The sequence below is a fragment of the Suncus etruscus genome, chromosome 12 (genome assembly GCF_024139225.1).
Source record: "Suncus etruscus isolate mSunEtr1 chromosome 12, mSunEtr1.pri.cur, whole genome shotgun sequence".
Taxonomy (NCBI): domain Eukaryota; kingdom Metazoa; phylum Chordata; class Mammalia; order Eulipotyphla; family Soricidae; genus Suncus; species Suncus etruscus.
In genome coordinates, this window is record NC_064859.1 from 26235460 (window position 1) to 26258326 (window position 22867).

General features: G+C 35.6%; 1 protein-coding gene across 1 annotated transcript in view; it reads right to left on the bottom strand.

The window, feature by feature from the left end:
- Positions 1–2077: 2077 nt before the first annotated feature.
- Positions 2078–22867, bottom strand: part of APLF (aprataxin and PNKP like factor) — a 72189-nt gene continuing 51399 nt past the window's right edge. Inside the window, 3 exon segments of the mRNA XM_049785146.1 lie at positions 2078–2468; positions 7679–7725; positions 22169–22294. Of these exon segments, the coding sequence (XP_049641103.1) occupies positions 2263–2468; positions 7679–7725; positions 22169–22294 (379 nt within the window). The 3' untranslated portion in view covers positions 2078–2262.

The window sequence follows — 22867 nt, forward strand, 5'->3', positions numbered from 1 at the left end:
TAAAGCACTGAAGATGTTTAGATGACAAAAATACCAACAGGATATTGAAGCAAGGATCTTAATGTAGAGACTCCAGAAATTTATGTTCCTAAGTGTCCTGGATATTATAATGTTTAATGAGGCCCTAAAATTTTATGAGTAAAGGGCCCTAAAGATTTATGACTACAATAACTAGATTCGACAGCCCATTCATTAAAATCACCCAAAGGCATAAAAACTCTGGGGCCAAAGTGATAACACAGTGGTAGGGCATTTGCCTTGCATGTGGCCAAATCAGAACAAACCAGGGTTCTATTTCTGGCATCCCATATGGTTCCCCAAGCTTGAAGTGAACAGTGATGAGCCAGGAGTAACCACTGAGCCCTGCTAGATTGTGTCCCAAAATAAACAAAAACACCAAAAAAAAAAAAAAAAAAAAAAAAAAACCACAACTCTCAGACCTCACTGGATTTCCATATTCAGGTAGTGTCTGTGTCTGTGACGGATGTACCTATGTGTCTGTTCCTCAGAAATGGAAAAAAAAAATGGTGTAACAGAATGAGACCCAACATGTGAAATTATACAATCTTGGAAAAAGAAATTATTAGTTTTGGGGCAAAAAAGCTAGAAGCCAGGGCACTGGCCTAGCATGCAGTATACCCCATCCTTATTCTTGGCACCATATAGTACCCCTATCCCCACAGCATTGCTGGGCATAGCTCTGAAGACCTTCAAGCATCTCTGGAGTAACTATGGTAGACTGACACATGAGGGCTTGTAACCACATCCTCAACTGAGCATTGAAGCATAGTCTACATTGATCAAGAATCCCTGGAATCAGCCCTGAAACCCCTGGACATATTTTGGCTACATTCCTCTCTTCAACCAACAAGAAATAAAAACCATCCCCTAGTGCTTTAAGTAAAGACCACTTATTTTATTACTCCTTCAATAAACTTCCTTTTCCATGTTTCTGTAAATAATTTATTTTTCTTTGTCTGAGGCTAAGTCAGAAATCACTGCACCTTTAACTGCGCATCCACCTTTAAGCCCCTAAGCCTGAGAGTGGGGGTGCTTTCTCTCATCCCCTAATGACTATAAATGGCAAGTTTTCATTATCATCTAGTCAATTCATTAGATATTTATAAGTAAAATGTCAACAGGATGAAAGACATATCAAACTATGCTTAAAGAAGAAAACTATGCTAAGGTGACATTTCTCTACTACCAAGAATATATTTTTATATTAAATGCTTGTCTTTTTAAAATCAAGCATCACTTTTTTCGCATTTCATCTAGTATGAAATTCACCTTTTTAAAGTATATAATCCAGTGACTGTTGAGTATATTTACAGAGATCTGTAACAAGTATCAATATTTTTAGAAAAAACTTCATTACTTAAAAAAGAACACTGTAGAAGCTAGAGCAATAGTAGAGTTGATGGGTGTTTTTCTTGTATGTGGCCAATCTCAGTTTGATCCCCAATATCACATAGTCTAAATCTATTTTCAGTTCTTATCAGATACCAATTTCCTAGTACTTAAAATAATGAGTAGACAAAGTAATGAGAAAGTTCTAAGTTCTAGGGTCCTAAAAAAAAAACAGTTCGAGCACACACATATAATGACCATCATTTTTGAAAATCTGGTGCTGCTTGAAACATTATTTTAATAACAATAAGAGAAGCATGCTTTTCCATGGTATAAAGACAGAAATTTTAGATAAAAATGTTTTTGTATAATCTATTAATTTTTATTATAAACATGAAAATATAAATACATGAAAAGCATCAATTTTCTGTCCTTATCTCTCTTCTCCCATTCCCAACTTATTTTTAAGTAGGATAAACAATGCAAAGGAACACTAATGGTTGACATTTCAATGTTCAATTTGCAAAGACTGAACAGTAAAATCATAGCTATTTTTAACAGAGGAGGCAATGATCAATTTTTGAGCTCTAACCACATGCAACTGGCTTGTTTTATTGAGCCATAGAATTAACAATGTCAAGGCAGAAGGGACCAGAAGTTGGGAAGAAAACTCTCCCCTCCCCAGACATGCCCACCACCGCAAATCAAAAATAACCACATGAGACATGCCCACCACCGCAAATCAAAAATAACCAACTATAGGGAGCAGTGGAGCTGGTGACAGAAGTGGGAGGAGACACTGAGGTGAGGGCAGCAGAGACCATGTATGCTGGGAGGCCGAGTGCTTCCTTAGTTCCTGAATTTTTTTTCTATATAAAGTAAATGTGACCCATAAATTGTTGTATAAAAGAGTCACTTTTTTCTTTTCATAAACTTCTTTGCTTCTTTCAAAAGCTCTTCCACATCTTCCTTCTCTTGGTCTTCTTTTCCTGGTTCCCAGTCAGAATCTTCATCAGTTGGTTCATATTCTTCTTCCTCATCATCTATAAAGCTGTCATTTAGGTCATACTCATTGGGCTGCCCAACATTATCACTGTCTGTATCTGAAATGCTTTTCACTACAAAACAAAAGTTTGGTACACATTACATTAACCACCACTCAACTGAGGTTAGAAATCTTACTATAAAATAAACATCTTTCTTGATCAAGAATACTTTTACTTAGTACATAGATAGCCACTACAAATTTCTAGAAAAAGTATTAAAATTTGTTGTTACTTATTATAACTTTCCCTATTATGAGGCTTCTGAGACTAAACTGTCCCAAGAGGTTCACATATGTATAAATTATATAAAAATTCACTAAATATATGAATGGATATATAATGAATCATTTATAAAGCAATTGCTGAGCCTTTTAAATTTACAGAAAACTTTATAAAAAACTTACAGTTTTGATTACTAGCCTGGAAATTAATTTAATGAATTATATGAGATACTTATTTAAATCCTTCTAATTGAATGGGTTTTCAACTTTTATGAGCCATGCTTTAAAGTCCTTTATCTTTTTTGCTTGTTTGTCTTGTCTTTTGGGCCACACCTGGTAGTGTTGAGAGTTTACTCCTGGCTCTACACTCAGCAATTACTCCTGGCTGGGGGGACCATATGGGGTGCCACGGATTGAACCCGTGTTCATCCTGGGTCAGCTGCATGCAAGGCAAACACTCTACCATTGTGCTACCATTCTGCCCCCCCCATATCATTTTTTAGAAGTGCATTTGGCTGTTCATTTTCTGAAGCAGTGGTTTTGTTTGTTTGTCAGTTTGATTTTGGATTATATCTGGCCGTGATCATGCTCACTACTGGCTCTGTGCTCAGGAATCGCTCCTAGCAGGGCTATGGGACCATATGTGGTGCTGAGGTTAGAACTCAGGCTGGTCCATGGTATAATTCCAAACTCATATACAAGGCAAGTACCCTACCTGATATATTACTGCCCTAGCTCTCCCACTTATTTTTAAAAAGTATTATATCCATAAAATGATCATCTGATATTTATATTTATATATTCATGTTCTTTTAAGAAGAGGTTCAGTATCAATGGAACTTGATATAGCAGGTATTTCACTGTCCTCATTTTTTCCACTTAAGAACAGGAATTTTGTGCTTTTAATGAAAGCAGTGGAAGACCTAAAATCAGAGCATGGGGCAAAAGTCAGCTCTAGAATTCAGCTCTGTTCTGTTAGTGGTTAATATGATACTTCTAAGACTTTTGTTCTTGTTGCAGTACCAAATATTAAACCAAAACCTCACAAAAACATACTAACACATCATTAACATCAGGGTTTGAAATAATCACATAAAATTATCTGTGGGATTTATTAACAATACCTCTTGCAGCAAACTTGATTAGTATTAAATATTCCATAGAACAAATGCAATCCACATGGAAATTTATTTTTTCCCCTTTCACTAAGGGTACTTTTAGGGAAAACAATATCTATGCTTCAGGATAAACAGGTGCCATAGAAATAAAAAAATCTTGACTTACTTAAAAAGTCTCCTGCATCTATGGAACTTATATTTTATTTATTAGGATTTTGACCTGGTAATGGTCAGGGTATACTGTTGGCTCTGCACTCAACTTATCTGCTATTCTATCTCTCTGGTCACTGTGAAACTTATTGATCTAGATTATTATTCTAAGTTTCTGAATCATGGTAACAGTCTCAGGAAGTTGGGTTCTAGAATAAATGACTAGTTCTTAACTAGAAACAAAAGTCCTGTCTTTATTATAACGAATACATGCTTTTGTGCCAAAGAAAGCCAGAGAGCAACAACAGTAAGAACAATACCCCCTTCACATATATTCTTCCACTGGGCAAGCTGAAACATATATCCTGGTATCTGACCACCAGGATTTGAAGTGATGAAACTAGTAAAGTATACATCAACTCTGCCATACCATTTCCTGCCACATAAAATATTAAAGCTTGTAATAGAAGGCAGTTTGTTGGGTTAAAGAAGACATGAGGATTATATCACAGAAAATTCCAAGTCAAGACTCCGGTACAATATAAGATGTGGCAGTAGGTTTTATTTTTAATTATTTGCAATGATTAGTTATAGTTTTTAGGTAGCTATAACTTTAAATAGATGCCCATATAAATAAATAAACTATCATGATTTTGTAAGAACCCACAAAATTTTCTTATGGTTACTTCCTTTGAAATATAATTGTTGAGTCTGTATGTCTGAAATGACCTCTGCATTAAAGGACACATACACAAACCCAAGATTTATTAAAGAGGACTACATGAGGACTTGGAAAAAGAAATACAGAAGGTACATCAGAAGGACATAAACAAGGTTGATAATTGTCCTGTTCCTATTCCTCTTCTTTCTCTTTCCCTCAGACCTCGTTTTCTACTGGCAGCTCCTATGGTTCTGAAAAGAGTGACCCCATTCAAGCCACAGAAGTGGTTCACACTAAACAGTGATTTGGTTCGAGTAAGAATGCTTTAAAGACAGTTTAAAAAGAAAAAAGGTGACAGTAGTCAGTTCTAGATAATAATGCATCTTTAAAGACACTATGATGAAAAGAAACTGTATTTATATAGTGACATCATTGATGACCCAAAGCAATACATTCTATATAAATCCATTCTTAGTTCTAGACTTTTCAGTATCAGTAAGTTCTCAATATAATTTAGGTCAGGCAAAGACTGTATTTTCAGATACTTTTTTTTTTTTTTGTAGTTTTTGGGTCACACCCGGCAGCGCTCAGGGGTTATTCCTGGCTCCAGGCTCAGAAATTGCTCCTGGCAGGCACGGGGGACCATATGGGGCGCGGGGATTCGAACCGATGACCTCCTGCATGAAAGGCAAACGCCTTACCTCCATGCTATCTCTCCGGCCCCATTTTCAGATACTTTTAATAAAAGAAGGAATCCAAAAGAGACGCCAGGATAAATCTATATTGTTGGAGATTGATTACAGAAAAAAACTGCAATATAAAATATATAAATTTTCCATTAAAATATGAAATAATTTAACTTGCCTCTATGTGGACGGAATTAGAGGGCATCAGGTTAAGTGAAGTCAGTTTGAAGGAACAGACATAGAAAATCTCTCTTATGTGTGGGATATTAGAAACCATAGAAAGAAAATAACTAATGGCCAATGGCAATAGAACCAGAGAGTTGGCCTATGGGACTAAATTTAGCAAGGGTGAGGGCAGGATGTAGCAGTAGGTGGCAGGGGGCATGATGACAAATGGTTTGGTATGGTTATAGGATATAGTATGCATGAAACTCCTAGCAATAACTATTGTAAATCATGGTACTTCTATAAAAAAGGGGAAAAAGAATAAAAGATTAAAATTGGTAATTCAACTACTTTGCTGAAGCAGAAATAAAAAAATGTTTCGCCTGAACTCCGGGCTTGGGAGGGTCTCTCTCCCTTCCCGGAGCAGGATTTTTAGCCGGCATGGACGGGCAGCTGGCAGGCCCCCCCATGTGCCAGCGGCCTCGTGGTCCAGCCTAGGGTAGGGGGGCTTGGATCTGGGTCACCCGACCCCCCTCTCCCCCATTCCTCCGGATCTCCAGGTGGGTTCCTGGGAGGAGTTGACGGGGCACCCGGGGTTTTCCCCACTCCCAGGCCGGGCCGGGACAATGGCCTAGGGTGGGGCTTAGGGGGTGGAGTTTGATTTGGTGGGTGGCAGATAGCTGCTTAGCTATACTCAGTCTGTCAATGGTAATTTCATACCAGTCTACATTTTGCAAACCGCGCGGGGGCGCTAGCATTTGCTAGCATTTGCTCCTTCCAACCATCAGTACCCCAGATTTGCCCTTCTTAACTTCAGTAACACATAGTTCTAATCTCTGACCTAAGACATACAGTATATCTAACAAATCCCAGAACTATTTAGAAGGACATAAATTGAACACATATATCTTTTGAATATTTTATGGGTATTTTCTTTAGCTGATGTAACTCTCTATATATTCTTCTACCATGATGTTTCTATTCACTTTTCATCTTGTCTTTTCTTTGTAAGCTGTTCAGTAAGGATTGTTGGTGGAACTGTCCCTCAGTTTGATGCCTATGATTGAACTATGTCATGGAAATTGCTGGTCTTGTTCCTTTTGCCTCCAGATGCACCAATAACGCCCCATGGCATTGATTCTTGTTTGCATAGACACATTAAAATGGGAAAACACCATACATACAGATAAGTTCTTATCTAATAAATCTCAGTACAATGTACCTTATACCCTGAACATTGATATAATGACCTGGCACAGGCCTCAGAAGAATGGGCATCCTCCATTCACGCCGGAACCAGGCAAGCTAACTACAAAACATCCAAGGTCTTTTACAGCAACAGCTGGAAGCAGTCCTCTACCAGGAAAGACACTACCAAGGGTCTGACATTGACCTCTTAAAAAGAGACTTCCGTTTACACTGAGAAGACTTGACAGTAACAATGACCTGCTCTACAGGACATGGTTCTCTCTAGTCCCCCTTAAGTGTGAGGTGAAATGAGAGGATGCTCTGCACCATCCTGACTGCAATATGGGATATGCAGACTCCAGGATCTTTAATACAGAAGCATGATACCAACAACAGAGACCATGTGAGGAATGGAGGTGTATTGCCACTACAGACGATGACTTGAATTGGACAAACTAATTTGCCTGGAGCCTAGAGTCAGTCCTGTGCCAGGAAACTTCAGGGGTAAGGTCTCCTTGTATTTAGACCATAATTTGTCTTTCCATGTCCCTTATGTTTTGGTGGGCCTATGCAAACAAATGCCACTTTAATACCATTTTTTACTATGTTCCCTTGACTCCAATTCTTAAGAAAAACAAGCCACTAAAACTTTTGATGTTAACTTAAACTAGTTAGCATGTGCATGGAACTAGAGAAATGTACTTTGCCCTCAATGTTTAAGGAGTTACATAAGTCTAATGTCTTTAGATTATATTGTGTGCTGCTAAGAAATAGTATGTACTACAACTGGGGATTTGAGGGACAAAGTAATTGTATTGTACAGGGGTTCAGTTTTGTTTCTATTAATGTTCTTTGGCTGAAAGTTCAAGGCTGGGATATCATCGATGGGACTACCGAGAATTCTGTTTATGGGTGATTGGGCTTCCACTGTAACTTTACCCTGTCCTCTTTCTTTGCATTTTTGTTGTCATAATTAAAAAAAATAAAAATTAAAATTAAAATAAATGTTTCACAACAATTGATGATTATATCTAGGTCTAATAGGAGAATCACTTAACAGTTTAATTTTGTTTCCAAAAATAAAATTACTTACCTTGAAGTGCATCATGTCTATACTCTATCCTGTGCTGGGGGTTTTTCCTAAAAGAAAATATATGATTTTCTAATTACTAAAATTTCATAGACATTTTTGTTTTGGTTGTGTGTGTGTACATTTTGGGGCTATATCCAGTAATTTGGGATTACTTCTGGCAGGTTCAGAAGACCATATAAGGATCAAACTTAATTCAGCCATGCACAAGGCAAACACTCTACCTACTATACTATCTCTCTGGTCCCTAAGGCCATTTGAACTAGAATTCTCACTAATCTACAAATGAAATTAGGTAACAATAATATTATTACAAAGTGTTTGTTTTCTAATTAGTTTTATAAGTGCCTACTTCTTGTTAATCATATTTTTAGATAAAATAGCAAAAAGAGTTCTTTCCTTACTAAATACTAAAATATTAGGATACAGTATTTTCTATTCCTCATATATTACATTCTAATATAGATTGAATTTATAAAATTATCAATGTTGCTATCACATATAGAAGATATGTTACTATGTAACATATAACATTGAGTATCAAATGAATGTGTGTATTTGTATGCTTTCTTTTTCAACCCCAAAGCAAATGAAATCACATCAAATACCCCCAAAGAATACTGACAATTGTTTAGAGAAAACAGGAAAGTTATTTTGCATAGGGAAATTCACACAATTTATTCAAAGTCAAAATTACTGTTTAAACATCTGCTTTTGATTAAAAGTTCTTAATGTTCAGGCACACTAGATACACAAGAAATTCTTCATATGACACGAAATTGTAAACAGCAAAAATTCAATGCAGCAGCTCTCTGATGCTAATTCTCTTGAAGGATACCTCTCTCTTATGGGGTTTCCAAAGGAGGCCTGGGGGTGCTGACAATCCTGATTATCAATACATGCAGAGGTTTGCTGTTCACAGTTCATGCAGATTGCTTAAGGAAAAATATTCTACATGTTTAGTCTAAGGGCTCTGGAGGAGGTAAGAAATGTGAGCTATCATTTACTCATCACTACTTCAAGAGCTTCACAGAGCTTTTATTATTACTTGCCAGGTGTCAATGACATCTACTGCTAACATCTCTTCTTTGGGAGAAGTTAAGTAGTTCTACACTACCAGTATCAAACACAGCACAAGAGAACAATCACACAGTTAATGAGGGTCATCACTCACCTAATTTGAAAGATTCCACAAAAGATTCTGTGTTTGAGGTAATTAGCCCAAATATAACCTTTTCATGGTCAAATTTCAAAGTTAAGAGAAATAAACAAGACAATTTTACTATGATGAAGAGACCCACAAATGAACACAATTGTGAGAACAGCTTCCATTATTGAACACAGTGACGACATAGGCCGTTGAGTTGTTTAACCCAGTCTTTATTAAAATTCAATTACACTGGACATCAGGAGAGGAGAAACAGAAAAGTGAGGTACATAAATACCACATCAGCACAAAAATCATTTTGTATATCTTCTATAAGATTCTTCAACCATTCACATTCTATATAATCATTTTTGATCTAATGCATATTTGAAATGCAAAGGTTTTTTTTTAATCCTTCCATTTAATATATGTTAGAATATATTAAAGAAAGGTGCCAAAGTACCATGTCATCCCATCTTTTCCTGTTTTGCTTACCATAAAACATAATCATTTAAAAGTGAAAAGTGATCTTATTTGTTCGCTCCTCAAAGAATTTCCTCAAAGTTTGCTTCATAAACTTAAGTCAGGATTTAGAAATAGGGGCCGGGTGGTGGCGCAAGAGGTAAGGTGCCTGCCTTGCCTGCGCTGGCCTTGGACGGACCGCGGTTCAATCCCCTGGCGTCCCATATGGTCCCCCAAGCCAGGAGCAACTTCTGAGCGCATAGCCAGGAGTAACCCCTGAGCGTTACCGGGTGTGGCCCAAAAACCAAAAAAAAAAAAAAAAAAAAAGAAATAAGTACCGAGCGAATGGAGAATAAGTATAGGGGTTAAAGCACCTATTGGTGCAGATGGCCTGTAAAATACTGGTACCAGAAGGATCTCTAGGCACTGCATTCTGAGCCACACTGAACTGCTGGCATAGCTGGCTGAAAATCCTAAGGAGTCCTCCTGTTCTCCCCACTGCAAGCACATCTTGGAAGGAATCCATAAAAAAAAAAAACCCAAACACAATCATGTATGTAATCAAGATGTTTAAATAAAATATAAAAAAAAAGAAAATAGGTTTAAATGAATATGGTTACACTATATATTTTTTGCAGGGGAGACAAAAATTATATAATATATATATATATATATATATATATATAAATGAATTAAAAGAGTTAGGAAACTCATGAACCATTTATATAATCAAATAGCCAATAAAAGAAAAAATGTGTAGGAACCACACTTTATTACCTGGGAAAACAAGCACAGTTGTACTCATACTTCAACTGCATAATTTGACCTCATATGCTACTGGAAAAAGGCAAGTCAATTTGGAAGAAATTAAGAGAAGCCACTCTTTGTATGTTCCAAGCCAGGGAGGAGGGCTACATACAGAAAAGAAAAGAGTTTTAACACCATGTGCAGCAGATCTTCATCAACCTTATTGGATAGTGTATATGTGTAGGTGTGTGTGTATGGGGGGTATTTTCAGGTATTACTAATGAATTTATCCTTTCCTGTGACAACTTACTATTTTCATGAAAGGACAGATAAAAGGCTATAGTACAGAGCAAAAGAAACTAGTTGAAGTCATTGTTCTTCCACAAGTAGAAACTAAACTTCTAAGTTAAAACAAAAGCATTAACAAAAATTTTCTAATCAATTGAAAATAAGGAAACAATATCCTCCATGATAGGTGAAAAAGTTCCTATATGGGTTATTTTCAAAATATTTTAATTGATGATAAAATATAATTCACATGGCATATAAACTTCAATAAGTAATGAATAAAAATAAAAAGTATCAATCACAAATTGAAACAAAATTTAGGCATGTTTTATTTACAATATAGCAAAAAAAGATTTCTAAAATTAAGTATAGTGAATGTTACTTTCTTTTAGGAGGGGGCAAACCTGTGATGCTCAGGGGTTACTCCTGGCTCTCCACTAGGAAATTACTCCCAGTTTTGTCTGAGATGCCAGGAATCAAACTTCACATGACTATGTTATCCCTGTGCAAGGCAAGCACCCAAACCACTGTACTATCATTCAGCCCTCGTGGAATGTTGAATTTTTAAAAGTGTCCTTTCCTTCAAAGTCTCCAATAATCTCAGTTCCATTCTTTAATTTATAGTCTAATACTTCATTTAGAATAATCATTATTATTCTGAGGAATTTATTTATGTTCTTTAAGATAGGCTTATGGCACTTTGCCAAGACTATTTTTCTAACTTGACAGAGCCTATCTTCAAATCATACTTCCTTCCATAAGGCAACTCTGATAATCACTCAGAACACACTCCAGGATATACTAAGATGGTAATGAGAAAAAGGAAAAGTATGAAGGGGTTAGATTGCTATCATAAAGGTTGAAGTAGCAACTATAAACGCAGTAACAGTGAAGTCATTTTAAAAAGTGAACACTTCAGAAAACATTTCATGATAAAATCAGGGTTTATGTTTCAGATGCATTCAGTTTGAACTACCTATTTTATGATCAAGTGAAGTCATTAAATTGAATCAGCTCATCAAGGGAATAAAAACTGGATAAAGAGTAGAATAGAGATAACTAAGTCCTTTACAATAACGAGGAGAAAAGAAGATATCAAAGAATGCTGAGAGAAAAACCAAGAACAGAACTTCTGATGAACATGATTGATTTGCTTAATATGACTATATTGCTTCCTGCTCTGAATTTCTCCACTATTAGTGGCAGCCCCAGTGGAAACTGATCTAATCTTCATGTTATTATTTTTTTAATCTTCCTGTTTTCAGAGGAATTAAGCCCAGGAAAATCAAATAGTATATAAAGTTATGCTATGTACAGGCAGAACCATAACCAGAAATTAAATATAATGATTTAAAAACCCATTTTTTCCATCACCAAGAACTACCTAAAGATTAACTCGACAACAGTAAGAAGATAGAACAGTTATTTTGATTTTTTGTTAACTTTCAAGAACTTGGTATAACAAAGCCAAAGCTCAATATTGAAATTTTTTAATGAATGTAGATAATGTAACATGTTAGTGTCTGTAATAGTGACTCACTTACATGTTAGATGCTTAGTAAGTGCTCAATAAATTGATGATATTTATTTTGTTTCTTTCCAAAATAATTTAGTTGCAGTTTTGAATACCTGACCACTTTTAAATATAAAACAAAAATGAAGAATCCTATATTATTAAATACCTATGTCTTGTTACTTAGGATATAGAGTATAATAAATAAATGTAGTTTATTAATACTGAGTGAACAGCATAGTAAAAAGTAGTCAATTTGTTCTTTGAAATCACCATGACTTACTACCTCTGCCAAAAGAGCTATGAAAATTCTTGCAATTAACACTAAATATAACAGAGAAAAGCACATTTAGTTACTTCCTCTACACTGTCTCTAGAAATGTACTAATAAATGACCAACTTTGGTTATTTTAACCACAAACAAAATGATTATCAGCCTCACAAAACTTATTTTTGGAAACTTCAACCATTTGGCAACAAGCATTTCCTTATTAAAATTCAATATTTAACAGGGGCACCTCCCACCTCCCATATTCCATTTGTCATGGGAACTCTACTTAGATCTCACGTGATTACATATCAACCATCCAGCCCGGAACCCCGGATCCCAACTTTAAAGCTGACATAGTTCCTCGCAACAGCACCAGGAATCAAACTCCCCCAGGGAGGGAGTCCTAACAGTTCTGGCACCAACTTGCACCAGGGTATATTAATGCGACATTCTGAACACGAGAAACAGCAACAACTTGATCTAAACACAGGTTGCCCCACCTCATCACCTAATGATCAGATGAAATCAGAAAACACTCCGTCCTTTGATCTGTGCAAAAACCAAGATCACTAAATACAGAAGACAGCTATGATTGAACAGAACTTCTGGAACCATAAAGACACTATCCTAGGACTTTGTCCTAGGATCTGTGCAAAAACCAAGATCTCTAATTATAGAAAACTGACTTTGACAAGCACAACTGAGCAGAATGTTCTCTAGCAACATAAATAAACCCTAGGGTTCCACAATGAACATGGCCAGAACCTGTAATTGATCCCATGACAGTATGCTTCAAGGGTGAAAAATCCCTGTATCTCTTAGGCCAGAGGAATCTCCTAATTTTTTTAATACTTACTGTACCTATCCCCCCCCCCAAAAAAAGAGCTTGCCACACCAGTACCCTCCTTCCTCTTTTTTTCTGTGTTCTTTTTTTTTCTTTTCCTTCTTTCTTCTTTTAAATTTATATTCATGGCTTCCTGACAGGGACTCCTTCCTGTTTTGTTTTGTTTTTTCTTCAATAGAACCATAAAACATGAGTCATCTTGTTCTGCCTCATAAATTAAGGGAAAAAAAAAAGTGGATGGCAGGTGCCAGGGCATACAGTCCCACAAACATTGAGGAGAAATAAAAAATGATCAAACCTATATACCCAGCCCAAAGTCAACAACTATAGAATCAAGAGACCCAAACTACAACAAGCTATACACAAAAGGGACTTATTATGCTGGCATTTCCAGGAGATTAAGGGTAGAGAAAAGGGAAGCAAGCTGGGAACAGGGGTAGAGGGAGGTCAACACTGGTGGTATGAATTGCCCTAATTCACTGTCACTATGTACCTTAAATATAACTTTGAAAGACTTGTAATTCACATTGATCTCAATAAAAAGTTTTTTAAAAATTCAATTTTTTTTTTTTTGGTTTTTGGGCCACACCCAGTAACTCTCAGAGGTTACTCCTGGCTATGCGCTCAGAAGTTGCTCCTGGCTTGGGGGACCATATGGGACACCGGGGGATCGAACCACAGTCCGTCCAAGGCTAGCGCAGGCAAGGCAGGCACCTTACCTTTAGCGCCACCGCCCGGCCCCCCAAAAATTCAATATTTTAACAAAAACATGGATGTACATTAAACAGCATGTTTAGATTTTTATGGAGTAGCTGCTGAAAAAAGAAAATCAGTATCCTTTGGGGCTGGAGTGACAGCATAGCAGTAGAGTATTTCCCTTGCATGCAGCCAACTAGGGACGGACCCAGGTTCAATCTTCGGTGTCCCATATGGTCCCTTGAGCCTGCCAGGTGTAAATACTGAGTGCAGAGCCAGGAATAGCCCCTGAGTGCCACTAGTGGCCCCAAAACAAACAAACAAAAAACAAAAACAAAAACAAAAAACAAAAAACCAGTATCCTATAATCTGAAATGTACATTTACATATAAGATCAATTAAGATAAAGCAAAGACTTGGAATACTTTCCAAAAATAAAATAGAAAAAATCAAACTTTCTATAATAGATATGTATGGATCAACAACAAACATAATGAATTTCTTACTGTGAGGTACAATTTGGAAAAGGAATAGTGTTTGTAACAAAACACTTTTAATGCTATGCAAATTATTTTACAGATTTGTTTCAATAAGTCAATTATAGTTGCTAAAAAGTGCATTTCCTATTTCCTTATTATATCCTTTAAGGTATAAGCTTTTATGTTTGTGTGTTTTTTTAATTGTTTTTGGTAGAGAGGTATTTTCCCTGTGGTGTTAGGAGCTACCAGAGATATACTCAGTGGTGCTCAAGAATCATACAGTGCTGTATCGGGCCCTATGTATAATAGGCCCATGCACTACAACTATCTCACTGGCTGTATTTTATATATATATATGCAATATTATTTTATTAAAATGTTTTATATATAATTTAAAGTAAATCATTAGTACTAACATTTTCACTTATATAAGTAAATAACTGCTAATGTTTTATAAATCCAAGGCAATGCATGTGATTTTGACTTTCTATTTTTAGACCAAATTGGTTGAAAGTGGAGTTTATTCATTTTATAATTCTCAGTGTAGTGTTTAATTTATCAAGAGAGAACAGGATAAATGCTCTGCATAAAATCTTATTAGGTACTAGTGGAAGTGAATGAGTCAGAGGTGTACAAAGCTATCCCTGGCTTATACTGGACATTACGTGTCTAATGTTCTAATTCAGACAATTATTCTAAGATAATCAAATATATTAAATGGATAGACAACAGAACATAGGGCAAAATAAGTAAATGGACATGACACTTAAATAACACCCACTAGTTCTTTAAATGATCATTTTTCCAAGTAGATCTAATTTAATTTTTTTCAGACTTTTTAAAGCATAGTATGCTAGAGAAAATTTTAATAGTCTATAGTTTGGGAAAATTATAAATATCCTTTTTCTAAATATCATATAGATTATGAAAATATTTATTACAGTATATATTCAATATGTAATCCATATTTATTGACTCATGAGATGGAATGGCTAAAATATACCCTTACTTGTAGTCTAATGAAACATTTCTCAACTGGAGGTCATATAAACCCCTATGAACTCCAAGGATAGTCCAGGGGAATCAAAAGTGAAACTCACATAAATGAGTCTTGTATGAAAGTAGGAGGCCAACTGGTGGGGTAAGGGGACCTACAGGAAGGAAACAAGTATGAAGGGGTCATATCTTGATCAGTAAAAGATTGAGAAACACTGTTCCGGAGTATTTATATTTTCTCTATAGTGATAAAAATGTTTGACATAAAAAAACAATGATTATAAATACTATATAATGCCATATTTAATCTTGTCTTATATACTAATAAGACTATAATTATTTAATAAACTATGCAATATTTAAGATCACCCAGATATACTGAAAAGAGGAACTGATTTACACTCTGAAGGGATAAAAAGGTGATACAAGAAAGCAAAAATACTAAAAATCAACCTAGTTACGTATTTGAAAAAATAGCTGTTTTTACTTTGGAATAATTCTAACATAATTTAAAGAAGACAAAATAACAAAAATAAATGTTGTTCCAGCTCATGAACTTAAACTCCCAAACATATAAGTCAAATACCACGGTAAAACTCTATTTTTAAAATAAACCCTTATGTTTTTTTGTTATGTTTGTTTGGTTTGAGGGGGGCTACACATAGGATTCCTCTTAACTCTGTGCTCAGGAAATGTTCCTGGTGGAATCTGAAGAACCCAGTATATCAGAGATCAAACCCAAGATGGCTGTGTGCAATGTAAATATCTAACCCACTATACTATCTCTTAGTCCTTATAAGCTTTTAAAAGTAGAGTAAGTACTTTGCAGATTATTTTATGATATAAGACTTTATTTTTTCTTATATTGTTATATAAAAATGTCTGATGTGCATTTATATCCAAACTTGCTTGAAAGCAAGCTAAATTAGAACATTCTCTCATTTTGATACACTAGGCTCATAGCTTAGCACTAAAAATTATATGGCTAAAATGAACATATCCTTAATATATATCAATATTATTGAAAAATTAAGCATGATGTAAGCCAAATTAGTTTTAATCATAATACAATAATTGTAATGTTTTCTGAAAAACTAATTATTATACAATGAGAGGAGCTTCTACCATTTTGCTGCCCCAAAATTTCTTTTCAAATACCCCCAAAATACTTTTCAAAGCTTTTTTATTAAAAGGTTTTAGAGGGGCCTGGGGGATAGCACAGTGGTAGGCCATTTGCCTTGCAAGCTGCCAACCCAGGACAAACCCAGGCCCAGCATCCCATAGGTCCCTTGGGACTGCCAGGAGCAATTTCTGAGCACACAGCTAGGAGTAGCCCCTCAGCACCATCAAGTGTGGCTGGTCCACAAACAAACAAACAAAAAGTTTAGAAAAAAAATATTTTTTAACTCCAAAGTACTGCTTTGTCATTTGGCCTCAAACAAACAAAAGCACCCACAATCAATCCTTTAGAAAGCCATGACTAAAAATGGTGGCATCAGATCATATTACAGAGAAATGTTGGCAAGAGGTGAAACTTGATTTTGATTTCACTAGCAATGAGACTTAGGCAATTATGTAACCTTTCCTAGTTGCACTCCTTCATTAGCAAAAAGGATTGAGTAAGTAATTATGTCTTGCAATCTTGAAATATCTCTGGGAACATTAATTAAAATTAGCCAAGGAAAAATAATAATAAAGTTTTAATCTTCAGTTAAACCAGGATACCAGAGAGCTCAGCATATCAAAAAAAAATAGATTATATATATATACATATATAACCAAACAAACCAAACAAACATAACAAGATTTTATATATATATGAAAACATGTATTTGTAAATATCTCATGACTATTCCCATTCTCAAGAAATCTTAAAAGGGCATAGAAATAAGGACAATACTCTTATTTTAACAACTAGAAAAATATGGATGAATTGCAAAAATTATTTTCAATAGACCTATAGGAGAAATCAGAGTTTGAGATTACCTAAAATGCCATAAAGTGGACAAGCCCTTATTTTGTAAAGTGGCAACCACTGACTAGTTGAGGTACTTTCCAGTTCTTGGCGTATGCCATGTAATTTGGACAATTTGAGGAATTCTATTTGAGAAGAAAAATTAATAGAGCTTTTCATAATCTTGAAGAGTTGTTCCAATGGTTTAGAAAGAATGAAATCCAAACTCAAGGCAGTTTTTCACCCAAGAAACGTTCCTGACAGTTCCTGAGAATTACAAGATGCTTCAGGTCTGAGCTGAAACTTCAAAGAGGCAGAATGAAATTTCTAACTTCTGTCATGTTTCAGAAACAAAAATCTTTTGAGAGGTAAAGAATCTATAAGCAACCCTGTTAACTTGGATTTCCCCTAAAAAAATGTGTCAGAATTTTTAATGCACAGTACAAGGTTAACAAGTTAAGCTCAAGATATAAAAAGGGAAGTTTCAAAGCTAAGGAAACAAAACCCTGCCTTTCAAAGAAGTCTAGAAAACTCCAACAAAAAAATAGGAACAAACTAAAGATTCACTGAGTTTTATTAAAATGTCAACTTCATTATAATATATCTAAATCTATGATTATATGACTAGTTTCTTTTATTTTTTTTAATTTAAACGCCATGGTTACTAAGTTGTTCATGCTAGTTTTTCTTTTCACAGATAAAATTGTTCATGATTGAATTACAACCATGTAATGTACAACACACTTCACCTTGTGCATTTCCTGCATTCAATGTTCCCAGTTTCTCTCTCTCTCTCTCTCTCTCTCTCTCTCTCTCTCTCTCTCTCTCTCTCTCTCTCTCTCTCTCTCTCTCTCTCTCTCTCTCCCTCCCTCCCTCCCTCTTCCCTTTCCCCCTCCTTTTTTGACATTGTGGTTTGCATTACTGCTAATGAAATGGTGTCCTTTCATTGTCTGCCAAACAAAGGGGCACTCTCACAAATGGATACTAACCTAAAGAATCCCATTAATTCCTTTTATACATGACACTTGTATGTTGCAATAAAAAAATTAGAATTGAGGTGCAGAAGCTTCTCAGTTTAATAAATTCACAATCTGTTAATCTCTGCTTTCACTTGCTTGGAGAGTGCAGTTTCCTCTTTGAAGATGCCTTTAGTCTCAATGTCCTGGAGTGTTTTACCTACGTGTTGTTCTATATATCTTATGGTTTCGGGTCTGATATTGAGGTCTTTCATCCATTTGTATTTAACTTTCGTACATGATGTTAGCTGGGGGTCTAAGTTCAATTTTTTGCAAGTAGCTAGCCAGTTGTGCCAACACCACTTGTTGAAGAGGCTTTCTTTGCTCCATTTAGGATCTTGCTCTTTTATCAAAAATTAGGTGATTGTATGTCTGGGGAACATTCTCTGAGTATTCAAGCCTATACCACTGATCTGAGGGCCTGTCTTTATTCCAATACCATGCTGTTTTGATAACTATTGCTTTGTAGTACAGTTTAAAGTTGGGGAAAGTAATTCCTCCCATATTCTTTTTCCCAATGATTGCTTTAGCTATTCTAGGATGTTTATTGTTCTAAATGAATTTCAAAAGTGCCTGATCCACTTCTTTGAAAAATGTCATGGGTATCTTTAGAGGGATCACATTAAATCTGTACAATGCTTTGGGGAGTATTGCCATTTTAATGATGTTAATCCTGCCAATCCATGAGCAGGGTATGTGCTTCCATTTCCGTGTGTCCTCTCTTATTTCTTGGAGCAGAATTTTATAGTTTTCTTTGTATAGGTCCTTCACATTTTTAGACAAGTTGATTCCAAGATATTTGAGTTTGTGTGGCACTATTGTGAATGGGGTTGTTTCCAGAATACAAGAGCCCCTCACTGAGTGGGAGAAACTATTCACCCAATATCCATCAGATAAGAGGCTAATCTCCAAAATATACAGGCAAAGACAGAAATTTACAAGAAAAAAAATCTAATCCCATCAAAAAATGGGGAGAAGAAATGGACAGACACTTTGACAAAGAAGAAATACAAATGGCCAAAAGACACATGAAAAAATGCTCCACATCACTAATCATCAGGGAGATGCAAATCAAAACAACTATGAGGTACCACCTCACACCACAGAGAATGGCACACATCACAAAGAATGAGAACAAGCAGTGTTGGCGGGGATGTGGAGAGAAAGGAACTCTTATCCACTGCTGGTGGGAATGCCGTCTAGTTCAACCTTTATGGAAATCAATATTGAGATTCCTCCAAAAACTGGAAATCGAGCTCCCATAGGACCCAGCTATACCACTCCTAGGAATATACCCTAGGAACGCAAAAATACAATACAAACATCCCTTCCTTACACCTATATTAATTGCAGCACTATTTACCATAGCAAGTCTCTGGAAACAGCCAAGATACCCTTCAACAGATGAATGGCTAAAGAAACTGTGGTACATATACACAATGGAATATTACGCAACTGTCAGTAGAGATGAAGTCATGAAATTTTCCTATACATGGATGTACATGGAATCTATTATGCTGAGTGAAATAAGTCAGAGAGAGAGAGAAAGACGCAGAATGGTCTCACTCATCTATGGGTTTTAAGAAAAATGAAAGACATTCTTGCAATAATAACTTTCAGGCACAAAAAAGAAAAGAGTTAGAAGTTATAGCTCACCTCATGAAGCTCACAACAAATAGGGATAAGTTTAGTTAGAGAAATAACTACGTTTTGAACTATCCTAATAATGAGAATGTACGAGGGAAATAGAAAGTCTGTCTAGAATACAGGCGGGGGTTGGGTGGGGAGGAGGGAGATTTGTGACATTGGTGATGGGAATGTTGCACTGGTGATGGGTGGTGTTCTTTACATGACTGAAACTCAAACACAATCATGTATGTAGTAAAGTTGTTTAATTAAAAAAATTAAAAAAATTAGAATTGAAGAGGAAGAAAATATAAATTATAACAGAAGAAAACCAATTCAGAATGGTGATGTATATTTTAAAACAACAAATGCAAATAAATAAGCTAAATAAAAAATTTGAGTAGTGGGCCAGGAGAGATAGCACAGCGGCGTTTGCCTTGCAAGCAGCAGATCCAGGACCAAAGGTGGTTGGTTCGAATCCCGGTGTCCCATATGGTCCCCTGTGCCTGCCAGGAGCTATTTCTGAGCAGACAGCCAGGAGTAACCCCTGAGCACCGCCGGGTGTGACCCAAAAACCAAAAAAAAAAAAAAAAAAATTGAGTAGAAAAATAAATACAAAAATAAAATCATAAATACAGCAGACTTTAAAAATATAGTATTTGAAATAAACCTGAATGAGTTTAATAATCAACTAAATTCAAGAAAAGGGAAGATTAGTTAACTCTAAGTCCAGAAAATATTAAACCAGGAAAAAGAACAAATTAATATAAATAGAGCATGTGGAACAAAGGGTCAAATGTAATTAAAATAATTTTAATTGAAGTAGAAGGAGAAGTGGGATAACATAGAGGTGGGAAAATTATCTGATGAGTAGCAATCAAGAAATTCTATTCAACTAAACAATTAACAGTTTGTTAAAAAAACTAACCAAACTCCAATATATGATAGCAAAGGAAAACATATAAGGCTATGGTATGTTCAAAGCAAAAGCAATGATAAAAATTTTAAAACACACATTTCAAAAGAACAACAGTATGACAGGCAACTGAATTTGAACATAATAAACTGGTGATATGAGTCAATAAACTTGATAAAAAGAAGCAAGACCTTAATACTTGCTATATAGAATTCTATATCCATGAAAAGAGCATTCAAAACTTTTTAGAGACTAGGTAATGTGACTCAGCAGAACACATGACTTTCGAGCCCGGAGAGATAGCACAGCGGCGTCTGCCTTGCAAGCAGCCGATCCAGGACCAAAGGTGGTTGGTTCGAATCCCAGTGTCCCATATGGTACCCCGTGCCTGCCAGGAGCTATTTCTAAGCAGACAGCCAGGAGTAATCCCTGAGCACCGCTGGGTGTGGCCCAAAAACCAAAAAAAAAAAAAAAAACATGACTTTCAGGTGTGAAGTCTTAGGTTCAATTGCTAGGACAAGAAAAAATAAAATAAGGGTATTTTCAAATACATAGAATAAGCTAAATTATTTTCCTGCCTTTTTTTTGTACTAATATAAGTTTATAAAATGAGCATCAAGTGATTCCATAGAAAAAACCTGAAACTTCAGAAAGACGTGAAGGAAAATTAAAATTATAAATGTTAGTATAGACAAAAAATAAATAGGCTTTTAGAAGTGAAAAAGCATTTCACCATAATGCCATGAATTATGAAATGAGCTATGAAAGGTTTTTTTCTAAAGATACATATATAGAATCTATTTGTTCTACATATACATCTGAATTTTGGGAGAAAGAGCAAATCCAGAAAAATAAAATAATAGGACACTAAATCATGAGACAAAGTCTATACTAGATCTCTAGATCTATTGATAGATATAAGATGCTAAGGAAAGAGAAAAAGATCAGGCCCTTATTTTTCAGACCCTTATTTTAGGATATTTCAGGTCTGGGTAAAATAGGAGAAACTAAGAAAAGCAGAATAGACTGAACTGATTTATGTCCCACTACAGAATCTGAATGGAGTTTATGATAGAGCTTTTAACAGATCTGATTTTTATTTTGTTTTGTTTCAGACCACAGCCAGAAGTGCTCAGGGATTACTCATTGCCCTCTACTCACTCATCACTCCTGGCATGGGGATTGTATGTGTTGCTGAGGATTGAACCTGGGTCAGATTGTGCAAGGACAAACATCCGACCCACTGTTATCTGTCTGGCACCTGTGATATTTTTTACTTGATCTGATTCAGATCTGATAGTGAGAAATAAACAATTCTATGAATTTATGAAGCTAATCAATTAAATAATTTAATATATATTCTATATTTAAATATAGAAAGGGGTACTATAATCCTACCTATTAACAGAATAAAAAAAAAAACTAAGAAGTTTGAAACCAAAAAGTAATGGCTTGACATGAAAAGCTGCTTACATACAGAGATTAATACAGAGATCAAGGCTAAAGGGAAAACAACCAAATAATCCAGGTTTATTTACCTGTAACAAGACGCTCCATAGGGACACACAGGCCGGTCATCAGCCTCATCCTGATTCTTGACTTGTAAATTTCCATAATCATCATCACCAGGATGACTAAAATGTTGAAAATGTACAGGATTCTTTCTATGAGGGTGAGATAAACACAGTCAGAAAAAGACAATAACCCAGACTTCTGGTTATATTAGAAAAATAAAAGGCGGGGCCGGAGAGATAGCATGGAGGTAAGGCATTTGCCTTGTGTGCAGAAGGTTGGTGGTTTAAATCCCGGCATTCCATATGGTTCCCCGAGCCTGTCAGGAGCGATTTCTGAGCCTGGAGCCAGGAGTGACCCCTGAGCATTGCCGGGTGTGACCCAAACCCCCCCCCAAATAAAAATAAATAAATAAAAGGGAAAATAGTAAATGAAGGAATGTACACAAGCTGATTATTTCTGTACATAAACATGCTCTATTAACAAAAAGAAATGTTATGACATCATGGCAGTACAGAATCCTCAAGATAACAAAATTAATTTTTGATGATGTGATAGGTCAGAATGCCAATGTAATATGGTCAAACAATACCTTACAGAAAACTTATATTATCTCTCTCTATAGAAGAGAATCTATATATCTATATATAAATCTATATAATCACAATCATACTGCTATATGTATTTTCTATCACACATGTAAGTTTTTAAATATTTAATAGAAT